This window comes from Coregonus lavaretus, assembly GCF_964263955.1.
Source record: "Coregonus lavaretus genome assembly, contig: HAP1_SCAFFOLD_2938, whole genome shotgun sequence".
NCBI classification, from domain to species: Eukaryota; Metazoa; Chordata; class Actinopteri; order Salmoniformes; family Salmonidae; genus Coregonus; species Coregonus lavaretus.
The window spans coordinates 6,411-18,738 of record NW_028160899.1 but is presented as its reverse complement, the minus strand read 5'-3'; the positions used below and the strand labels follow the sequence as shown (position 1 = coordinate 18,738).

The 12,328-nt window shown below is 44.4% G+C and overlaps 1 protein-coding gene across 2 annotated transcripts in view; it reads left to right on the top strand.

Annotated features, from left to right (window-relative positions):
* LOC311121334 (dual specificity protein phosphatase 8-like) overlaps positions 1–4,666 on the top strand; it is a 46,767-nt gene extending 42,101 nt beyond the window's left edge. For both annotated transcript variants that reach the window (XM_084195836.1, XM_084195835.1), the window contains exons 2-5: positions 1,272–1,432; positions 1,574–1,733; positions 2,706–2,829; positions 3,210–4,666. In XM_084195836.1, the coding sequence (XP_084051962.1) occupies positions 1,272–1,432; positions 1,574–1,733; positions 2,706–2,829; positions 3,210–4,401 (1,637 nt within the window). In that variant the 3' untranslated portion in view covers positions 4,402–4,666. The remainder of the gene's footprint in view (positions 1–1,271; positions 1,433–1,573; positions 1,734–2,705; positions 2,830–3,209) is intronic.
* Positions 4,667–12,328: the final 7,662 nt, after the last annotated feature.

Below are 12,328 nucleotides of genomic sequence, written 5' to 3'. Positions count from 1 at the left end.
TCAGCTCTGCCGTTCAGACTCACATCCACTAGGTTAAACTGAGGTTACAGGACCAGTTATATATTACTAGCAAAGTGTTTACTTACAGCTTTGTGTGTGTGGAGTTAAAGGGTGTTGTGTTGTAGCCTGGTGTGTGTTACACTGTTAGGCTATGTCATGTCATGTCCTGTGCTGTGTGTGCTAGTTTAGCAGGGTGATGTCATGTCTTTGAGTGTGTGTCTTTGGGTGTGTGTGTGTCTGTGGGTGTGTGTGTGTGTGTGTGTGGCAGTAGCCCAGATAGGGTCAGGCAGGGCTGAACCTAGATTAGGTTCTAATCCTTCTGCTGGGGCTCAGGGTTTCCTTGAAGCACTCCTTCTTCCCCCTCTTCCCTCCCTCCTTTCCTTGCTTGGCGAGGTCATTCGCTCTCCCCCTTTCCTCCCCTCTTTCCTCCAGCCAGAAGTTATACAACCATGGTAATGCAGAGTAATGCAGAGTAATGCAGAGGAATGATGAGTGAGTGTGTGTTTGTACGTGTGTGAGTCAGACTTAGAAAGGGAGCAAATGTGTATTATGTCTTTGTGTTGTTTTGCGTGCTGCTGTATGAACGCCTGTGGTTAGTGTATGTTTGCGTACTGCACGTCGTGTGTGAGCTGCGCGTGCATGTGTGTGTAAGCTGTGTGTATGCGCGCGTGTGCGTGTACTGCGCGGTTGTCAGGGGCACGTTACTGGGCCTCTGGGCTGGCCCTGCACCTGTGTCCTCTCACATTCCCCAGCCCTGACGCAATGCTCTGCTACAGGACATGAGCTCATGCAGGAAACAGAGCCACACACACACACACACACAGTCTTTAACACACGCACATGCTGAAAGTGGAGCCGTCTGCACTTAAAGACACACATTCCTCACCGCCCAGCAGCCAAACTGTCTCCCAGAGAGCAGCAGAGAACGATTTCCTACTGAGCTGGGAGCAGAAACACTAACCCACATTCTAACTCCAACTGTTATGTATGTACACAGTTTGAAATGGTTCGGCCATGTTGTTGAAACACAAGTCTGTAATGTAAGAGGATTCAGTGCACAGTCAGGGAGATACTGTGTATTATAGAGAACATATGCAGCATAACACGGAAAATGTAACATCAAGCAGGTTTCTGTGTTGGAGTTGTGAGTTCTGTATGTGCAACTTAACCATGAGCAGTGGCTCCCAAACGTTTGCTGAGTTGGGACGTGTTATTTATTTAGAGTATAACTGACCTTTCCTCCTCTCTGTCTCTCTCTCTTCCTCCTTTAGGGGGCTTTGCTGCGTTCTCCTCCTGTTTCCCCGGGCTTTGTGAGGGCAAGCCAGCTCTGCCTATGAGCATATCCCAGCCCTGCCTACCAGTAGCTAATGTAGGCCCCACACGCATCCTACCACACCTCTACCTGGGATCACAGAAAGACGTCCTCAACAAGGTGAGCCCGTAGCAGTCAAGGGGAAGTAGAGGGAATGTGAGAGGAAAGGAAGTACAATAAACCATTAGCTTTGTTGCATTTTTCTCTGTTATTGCCTTTTCTAACAGTCCCCTGTCTGCATCTCTCTACGTCTGTCTGTAGGACCTGATGGTTCAGAATGGAATCACATATGTGCTGAATGCCAGTAACACCTGCCCCAAGCCTGACTTCATCAGCGAGAGCCACTTCATGCGGATCCCTGTCAATGACAACTACTGTGAGAAACTACTGCCCTGGCTGGAGAAAACCAATGAATTCATCGGTAAGTCATGATTGTGTGTGTCTTTACATGTGCAGAGAATATAATATATACCATTTAGAAGACGCTTTTATCCGAAACGACTTAAACTCATGCATACTTAAAGGTTTTATATATGGGTGGTCCCGGGAATCGAACACACTTCCCTGGTGGTGCAAGCGCTATGCTCTACCAACCGAGCTACAGAATATGCACTAGTAATAGTAACCTGAGCAGGAGCAGTGTATGTCACACAACATAGTGAAACAGGCCTCATATTCAGTATATCACAATATCGTAATGTATAGCACCGTATCACCCTCCTTGTTTTCACAAGTGGTACACTCCCAAAGCGAGGTTAATCGTCATGACGACGACCCCCTGTGCTGAATAGGAAGAGGTGGTTTGTTTTCTATGGGTGTTCCATAGACTGGTTAGTTGTTTAGCAACAAAGCCGACGCGTGCGGAACTATGAGTCAAAACAGACGGGGTTGGCTTAGATTGTTACTAACATGTAAACTATATTTAGTCTCCAATGTTTATTGAAAACAGAAATAAAGTTGCACAATGAGCACTTGTTTCTCAAATACATTGTTACAGTTGTTAGTTAGCTAGCTAGCAAATTTGAGCCATATTAGCATAGACATGACATCAGTCAAAACACCTCAAAACAAGACATGGTATCAAGAACAAGATCAAACTAGCTGAAACGAGCCACTTACGATTCACCACATGACAGTTTCTTGTCATTGTTGCTAGCTATCTGGCTATCCAGAACCATAACAACCCACAGCCTTCTGCCCCTTTGAAGCACGTGCATCGTTTTCATGACGTTGTCAGCTAACCCGTCTATTCTCCCAGGAGACTCTATATTCTATCTAATCCTATTCGATGGGCGTTCCATTCTCCCAGGAGATTCTCTGTTCTATCCAATCCTGTTCCTGGGTTTGGGTACAGCTGTGTGTGTTCACACGTGTTTGTTCCCCCCTCCCACAGACAAAGCCAAGGTGTCAAACTGCAGAGTCATCGTGCACTGCCTGGCTGGAATCTCACGCTCAGCAACCATCGCCATCGCATACATCATGAAGACAATGCGCCTGTCATCGGATGACGCCTACAGGTACGCTCTCTCCCCAACGCTCCCTGCCAGCTGAGTTTAAGTTGCAGCATCTTTAAAAAGGTGACTCAGTGTTTAAGGAAACGCTAGACACTCATCTTAACCCCCCAGTTGCCAGAGGAACTAGTGTACAATAGGAACTAGTTGTGTTCTCTGGAGAACATTGCCTAGGATCATCTTTTGTGTGGCAGTTAGAAGTTCACACCAGTTCATTCGGGGGATAACCTGCTACTTAATTACAAGCAACCCAACAATAAATATTAGGTTTACACAGGAAGTAGCTTAGAATAACTTTACTAAATATTTGTATTGCTTTACTTTGCAACTGGAGCCCCAACTCTAACTGGAACTAACATTTTGCCCTCTTATTTCCCCTTGACCAGGTTTGTGAAGGACCGACGGCCTTCGATTTCGCCCAACTTCAACTTCCTGGGCCAGCTGCTGGAGTTTGAGAAGGGGCTGCGGCTCCTCCAGGCGCTGTCAGATGACAAGACCTCAGAGGGCAAAGGTCAATCCCAGGGCTCAGAGGTCAACTGGGTCAGCTCAGGGTCAGAAGTCAACGAGCCCCAGACCCCACCAGAACCGAAGCTCCCCTCGCCGACTTCTCTCCAGCAGGGCTTCAACGGCCTCCACCTGTCGGCCGAGCGCATCCTGGACACCAACCGGCTGAAGCGCTCCTTCTCCCTGGACATCAAGTCTGTCTACTCCCCCAGCAGCCCCCACTGCTCACGCCTGACAGCGCCCACACACTCTGAGGATGTGCCCAAGCTGTGTAAGCTGGACAGCCCCCCTGTCAATGATGTCTGCCCCCAGTTCTCCCCCGTCCCAGACAGCCCCAGCTCGGCCGAGTCGCCCTTCCCTTCCCCGGGGTGCGGCGGCAGCATCGGAGGTCTCGGCGTCGGGGGTCCCAGTGAGGGGGGCGTTCGTTCTGGAGGTCCATCATCGTCCAGGCCCAGGAGGAAAGCCAAGCACGGCCCTGGATCTGGGTCCACAGCCAGTTCCCCGGTACATCCCCAGTCCCTCAGTCTGACTCTGGGACGCTCCCTGCCCGTCCACAAGAGCCCCAGCCTGGAGGAGAACCTGAAGGGCTCCATGCGTCTCTCCCTGCCCACCATGGAGTCCGGGACAATGTGGACCAAACACAGAGACACAGTCCAGGCCACCACCCCAGTCACTCCTGTCACACCCACCGCCGACGCCCCCTGGTACTTTGGGGCTGAAGAGGTAGGGGAAGGAGAGATGGAACTAGGTGGAGACGGAGGAGGAGGGGTGGAAGTGCGATTCGGAAGCAGTTCGGCGTACGTGGCGTTCGGGTGTAGCGAGGGGGTGCGGCTACGGGAGAAAGTGCAGCGGGACAAAACAGCATCGTCGTCATCAGTGCCATTGCAGAGGGACTCCTCAATGACCGTCGCCAACGGGACGGTCTCCAACGGCAACGAGAAGCAGTTCAAGCGACGCAGCTGTCAGATGGAATTTGAGGAGGGCATCTCCGATACGCGTTCCCGTGAGGAGCTAGGGAAGATGGGGAAGCAGTCCAGCTTCTCTGGGAGCATGGAGATCATCGAGGTGTCCTGACTAACCGCACTCCTGACCACAACCGGCCCACCCAGGGAGGAGGGAAAACGGACCTGAGGGAGGAGGGAGGAGGGAGGACAGAGGGGGGAAATGTACGCTCCCCACACAGACAGTGTTAAAGACTCAAACTCTGAGAAGACAGAAATGCCAGAGAGATTCTGGGAGTCTCTTATCTAGCTAGTGATCCTAGACTAGACATGGGGTTCAGCTGGCTGTTGATTTACTAGGTTACATTTACAGTACTATCAACCAAAGCTCTGAAGAGAACAACTATGGGATGGGGGGGGGGGGGCACTGACATTGAACTAGTTCCTCTGTATGGTGTCAGTTAGAGAAATCTCAAACAACACCATATCACCCATATAGTGCACTACTTTTGACCAAAAGTCACCAAAAGTATAGTGCTATTTTGGTAATAGGGTGTCATTTGAGACATAGCCAAGCGCTTTCCTCCCAAAGACTTCAGCCCCAGAAAACCACAACCCCAGCAGGGCTCAGTCTGCCCCTCCCTTCATTACAAAGACTTAGAAAGAGCTCTGTACCCCAGAAACCACCACAGCACAATGCAGAGAGAGACTATTCAGACTCTCCTAAGAGACTATACCGGTGGTACTGCATCAAAACAGTGATGGATCCTCCATGTTGGCGTGTCAGCCCATCATGGTTTACGAAGACTTTGCAGTTTAAGAGGACTCATAGTGACCCATAAAGATGTGTCTGCTTTCTCTATTCCAGTGTTTAACAGTGTGACATGACTGAGGTTTGGGGCGGTGGGGAGGAAAGGGGTTAGGTCTAAGTTACGCCCTCCCTGTAGTGGAGTTCAGTACTCGCATGTCTCACTCCACATCCCCCATGAATACCCCTCCCCAGCCTCTACAGAGCATGCTCCAGGGTGGCTGGCGACAGACAGACAAATACTATAGATACTATATGAATATATATAGCGATTTTAATGGACTTTTAATCAACAAAAAAAATCTCAGTTATGGTTTTAATTTATTTGATCTGTTCATTCTGGTAATGAGAAATAATATAATGTTTTGTGGATTTTTCCTTTTCCTTCGTTAATCTCAGTTTTTGTTGTATGGTATTTATGAAACACATACAACCACACACACTCATGCACACACAACTACAGGCAAGCAATATGTGCTGTTCCTTATTTGGAGGGAGAGTGATGTATTTTGGGTTTCATCTGACATTGAAATGCACTTTTCTGTTACTCTTAAAAAAGGGTTATCCCATCCACTTCCTAAGAGGGTACCAACACACTCTAACCCAGGGGTTGGAAAATTACAGCCCATTCAATCCGGCCCACGGGAGGTTTCAGTAAAAAAAACGTAAAAAACTGGGGGGGCAAATTATTATTTTGGGTTTTAAAAATATTCCAGGCCACACTTGAACATCTAAAACTAGATAGAATGTTTGTAGAAATTATAATAGACCTATATATTTTCAAATAACTGCCCTTTTTCTGGCCCCCAAATTGATTTTGTCAAACAAATCGGTCCCCAAAACGTCTGTGCTACCCTCAGTTGAATTTCTAAATCCCGATGTGGCCCTCGAGCCGGAATGTTTGCCCACCCCTGCTCTTCCCTCTGGTGACATCACCAGGTGTGTGGTATGGTGAAGAACAGTCATCTGAGAGGTTTCAAGCTACGTCCCTATGAGCATGAAAACGTTGAACTTACAATGAAAAGATGTTGAAAATACATATTTGTGGTTGAAAAGATGTATTTGTGGTTGAAAAGACGTTGGAAATATGTATTTGTGGTTGAAAAGACGTTTAAAACATGTATTTTTGGTTGAAAAGATGTTGAAATAGGTATTGTTGGTTGAAAATACATTAAAAAATAAGTATTTTCAACGTCTTATGTTCACTGAGATGACTTCAGTTGAGTGTAATTAAGATGTTATTTATTGTGATTGTGGGCTCCTACAGTTAGTGCATCTACTGGGAGACTGTTAATGTGTGTGAGCGAGAGTGAAGAACTTTACTCAACCCAGTACTCTTCTAAAGAGCAGAATTATTGTAGGAAGGACTGTTGATTTCTCCAGGGCTCATGACAACAACTACCGGTATATGCAAGTAGATCCACACAGTTGACAATGTTAGAGACATCCACCTAACACACTGCTAAACTCACTCTGTTGGCTAGTTTCCAAACACACACACACAGAACTAAACAGTGTTGGGATATGAGAGAAGCCCATAGCTGAAACAAACCCCCTCCACACACACATACACACACACAGACATAAACACACAGACACATATAGTCACACACAAAGATACACCGCCACCTTTCGTTTGTTCTCAGGGGATCTTTCAGTGAGCCAAGCCTGGCGCAGGGTACACAACTGCTTGCACATCAGCACAATGCAAGTCGCTCCCTCCCTCTCTCTCTCTATCAATCTATCGCTCTCACTCTCTTATTTTCCAAAGGTTTGATAAAAACAAAAAAAACAAAAACGGAAGGGATGAAACTAGAACGTGATTCAGAGGTGAATAAATGAATGCTATTGCTCTCCTGGTGCGAGATTGTCTATTTATTTATGATGTATGTATATGTGTATTTTTCTTTTTTCTTTGGTTAGCTTTTCTCTATGGCGACCTTTGACCTATACCTTTGTGCTGCTGTAAGGTCAGACCTGGATTTCCTGTGTTCAGTTCTCTGAGGCTTTCCTTCTACTCTCTTTAATTTTAAACAGTGTTGTTATAATTATTTAAAAACATGTTAAGAGAAGATGCAGGCTGTCCCGATTGCTATAATTGTTGGTATTGATGTATTATTATGATTATTATTGTTATTATGTTGTGTAAATAGCAAGGTATCTAAGAACATTGATGAATTTAGGTCAATCTTGAAAATAAAATCCTGATACCTTAGGCTGCTTGATGCAAAATACCTCAGGTTTTTCCTTCCCTGTACCTGTTTTGTGAAAATGAGACAAAAATACAAAAATTACAAAATATGAACTGTTCTCTGTCTCTGTTTTGGTTTTAGGTGAGTCCGTCTTGGGCTGGTCGTACACATGGGATAATTGCAGGACAAAACAAAGCCATACAGGCTGGCATATGGATAGAAAACAAAGCGTTAGGCTTGACAAACTTTATGCCTAAGGGGAAATTTGGCTTGGACATCGTAGCTGCACTATCACAGCAAGACATGAAATCCACACGATCAAAAATATACTGGAGCCCATATACATTACACAAAGTACACATACAGTGCCTTCAGGAAGTATTCACACCCCTTGACTTTGTCCACATTTTGTTGAATTTAAAATGGATTACATTGAGATTTTGTGTCACTGGCCTACACACAATACCCCATAATGTCAAAGTGGAATTATGTTTTTACCCATTTTTACTAATTAATAAAAAATGAAAAGCTGAAATGTCTTGAGTCAATAAGTATTCAACCCCTTTGTTATGGAAGGCCTAAATAAGTTCAGGAGTAAAAATGTGCTTAACAAGTCACATAATAAGTTGCATGGACTCACTCTGTGTTCAATAATAGTGTTTAACATGATTTTTGAATGACTACCTCCTCTCTGTACCCCACGCATGCAATTATCTACAGTGGGGTAAAAAAGTATTTAGTCAGCCACCAATTGTGCAAGTTCTCCCACTTAAAAGAGAGGCCTGTAATTTTCATCATAGGTACACGTCAACTATGACAGACAAATTGAGGAAAAAAAATCCAGAAAATCACATTGTAGGATTTTTAATGAATTTATTTGCAAATTATGGTGGAAAATAAGTATTTGGTCACATACAAATACTTGTTATCAGTATAAAAGACACCTGTCCACAACCTCAAACAGTCACACTCCAAACTCCACTATGGCCAAGACCAAAGAGCTGTCAAAGGACACCAGAAACAAAATTGTAGACCTGCACCAGGCTGGGAAGACTGAATCTGCAATAGGTAAGCAGCTTGGTTTGAAGAAATCAACTGTGGGAGCAATTATTAGGAAATGGAAGACATACAAGACCACTGATAATCTCCCTCGATCTGGGGCTCCACGCAAGATCTCACCCCGTGAGGTCAAAATGATCATAAGAACGGTGAGCAAAAATCCCAGAACCACACGGGGGGACCTAGTGAATGACCTGCAGAGAGCTGGGACCAAAGTAACAAAGCCTACCATCAGTAACACACTACGCAGCCAGGGACTCAAATCCTGCAGTGCCAGACGTGTCCCCCTGCTTAAGCCAGTACATGTCCAGGCCCGTCTGAAGTTTGCTAGAGTGCATTTGGATGATCCAGAAATAGGATTGGGAGAATGTCATATGGTCAGATGAAACCAAAATATAACTTTTTGGTAAAAACTCAACTCGTCGTGTTTAGAGGACAAAGAATGCTGAGTTGCATCCAAAGAACACCATACCTACTGTGAAGCATGGGGGTGGAAACATCATGCTTTGGGGCTGTTTTTCTTTAAAGGGACCAGGACGACTGATCCGTGTAAAGGAAAGAATGAATGGGGCCATGTATCGTGAGATTTTGAGGGAAAACCTCCTTCCATCAGCAAGGGCATTGAAGATGAAACGTGGCTGGGTCTTTCAGCATGACAATGATCCCAAACACACCGCCCGGGCAACGAAGGAGTGGCTTCGTAAGAAGCATTTCAAGGTCCTGGAGTGGCCTAGCCAGTCTCCAGATCTCAACCCCATAGAAAATCTTTGGAGGGAGTTGAAAGTCCGTGTTGCCCAGCGACAGCCCCAAAACATCACTGCTCTAGAGGAGATCTGCATGGAGGAATGGGACAAAATACCAGCAACAGTGTGTGAAAACCTTGTGAAGACTTACAGAAAATGTTTGACCTGTGTCATTGCCAACAAAGGGTATATAACAAAGTATTGAGAAACTTTTGTTATTGACCAAATACTTATTTTCCACCATAATTTGCAAATAAATTCATTAAAAATCCTACAATGTGATTTTCTGGAGAAAAAAAATCTCCTTTTGTCTGTCATAGTTGAAGTGTACCTATGATGAAAATTACAGGCCTCTCTCATCTTTTTAAGTGGGAGAACTTGCACAATTGGTGGCTGACTAAATACTTTTTTCCCCACTGTAAGTCGAGCAGGGAATTTCAAACACAGATTCAACCACAAAGACCAGGGAGGTTTGCCAATGCATCGCAAAGAAGGGCACCTATTTGTAGATGGGCAAAAAAAGGAGACATTGAATATCCCTTTGATCATGGTGAAGTTAGTATTTACACTTTGGATGGTGTATCAATACACCCAGTCACTAAAAAGATACAGGTGTCCTTCCTAACTCAGTTGCCGGAGAGGAAGGAAACCGCTCAGGGATTTCACCATGAGGCCAATGGTGACTTTAAAACAGTTACAGACAATGTTCCCTCTAAGCTGCACGCGGGCACCAGCAGCTCCCCCGGGACTGCTGCGCAGAAGAAATATCAGCCTACGCAGAGAAGCACGAGACTGAACTTCACTCAACGTTCTAGTTTTCCTCTACTGTGGGAATTGTGATCGAGTGAATGCAATATTAGCCACTTTCAATGCAACATACCGAAACAAAACGAACTAGCAAGAGATTGTCTTGTACGCAGAGCGCATTGGAGTAGGATTCTATTGCATTGACAGGTATGACTCAGGCCCATACTCTACACAGACCGGTGCGCCATAACCAATCAGAGCTGCAGTATCGCTATATGCAAATAGACCATTGCCATACAGTTAAAGTCGGAAGTTTACATACACTTAGGTTGGAGTCATTAAAACTAGTTTTTCAACCACTACACACATTTCTTGTTAACACACTATAGTTTTGGCAAGTCGGTTAGGACATCTACTTTGTGCATGACACAAGTCATTTTTCCAACAATTGTTTACAGAGAGATAATTTCACTTATAATTCACTGTATCACAATTCCAGTGGGTCAGAAGTTTACATACACTAAGTTGACTGTGCCTTTAAACAGCTTGGAAAATTCCAGAAAATGACGTCATGGCTTTAGAAGCTTCTGATATCATTTGAGTCAATTGGAGATGTTCCTGTGGATGTATTTCAAGGCCTACTTTCAAACTCAATGCCTCTTTGCTTGACATCATGGGAAATCAAAAGGAATCAGGCAAGACGCCAGAAAAAAAATTGTAGACCTCCACAAGTCTGGTTCATTCATGCACTCACTAACTGTAAGTCGCTCTGGATAAGAGCGTCTGCTAAATGACTGAAAAGTAATGAAATGTTATGTTTGGAGGAAAAAGGAGGTGCCTTGCAAGCCGAAGAACACCATCCCAACCGTGAAGCATGGGGGTGGCAGCATCATGCTGTGGGGTGCTTTGCTGCAGGAGGGACTGGTGCACTTCACAAAATAGATGGCATCATGAGGAAGGAACATTATGTGGATATATTGAAGCAACATCTCAAGACATCAGTCAGGAAGTTAAAGCTTGGTCGCAAATGGGTCTTCCAAATGGACAATGACCCCAAGCATACTACCAAAGTTGTGCCAAAATGGCTTAAGGACAACAAAGTCAAGGTATTGGAGTGGCCATCACAAAGCCCTGACCTCAATCCTATAGAACATTTGTGGGCAGAACTGAAAAAGCGTGTGCGAGCAAGGAGGCCTACAAACCTGACTCAATTACAACAGCTCTGTCATGAGGAATGGGCCAAAATTCACCCAACTTATTGTGGGAAGCTTGTGGAAGGCTACCCGAAACGTTTGACCCAAGTTAAACAATTTAAAGGCAATGCTGCCAAATACTAATTGAGTGTATGTAAACTTCTGACCCACTGGGAATGTGATGAAATAAATGAAAGCTGAACTAAATTATTCTCTCTACATTTCACATTCTTAAAATAACGTGGTGATCCTAACTGACCTAAGACAGGGAATGTTTACTAGGATTAAATGTCAGGAATTGTGAAAAACTGAGTTTAAATGTATTTGGCTAAGGTGTATGTAAACTTCCGACTTCAACTGTATATGGATCTGTGCCATTCACTTTGAACTGGACTGTGTTTACAGCATGAGTAGTCACGAGTAGATGCACTTGTTTTGAGATCAAAGTGAGAGCTGCATGTAGCCATGTGTGCACATTTGTTCATATTCTTTGCTAGTAAGTGAGTTATTAGCCCAGTTATAGCTAATTTCTAGTCAGCAATGGGGGAGATGTTGCTTCCTGCAAGAGCACAAAACATGTGCATTTCTTTGAAAAGCAAGTCAGGTAAAGAGCTTTCTTTCTGTTTTAAAGGGGCAGTGTCGTATTTTGAGACAGGCTTGAATACGCTAAGAAGCCAATAGGCAGAGGGTAGCATAATTTGTCTGATTCTCTGTAATAATGGTATGGGAATAATAATTAATTTTATTTTGTAAAGTGGTTTCTTGCATCAAAAAACAAAATATTGTCAGTCACCTCCAGTGGATAAACAGGTTAATGTCAATCCCTACATGTTTTTTCAAAAGTCTCATGGAATGTAGGTCTACATTGAACACCACACATTGGCTGCTACTGTAGGCTGAATGATAGAACAGCTCAATGTTATGGGATGCATTTTCTCCATTGTTTTTGATGGTAGGCCACTCTGATAGGCCTACATTATGATCAAATAGCCACAATAGCATACCTTTCCGCTGTTATAACTGTAACTTAAAGCAGGTACAGCCTCAGTGTTCACAGTAAACGCGCACCAGTAGTTGCACAGAATTTTCACAACATTCAAGTGTGAAGCATTCAAGCTCAGCAGACCTGAAATTAGCTCAATTTAATGGCTGTGATAGGAGAAAACTGATGGATCAACAACATTGTAGTTACTCCACAATACTTAACTAAATAACAGTGAAATAAGGAAGCCTGTACAGAATAAAAATATTCCAAAACATGCATCCTGTTTGCAAAAAGGCACTTAAGTAAAACTATGAAAAATGTGGCTAATAAATT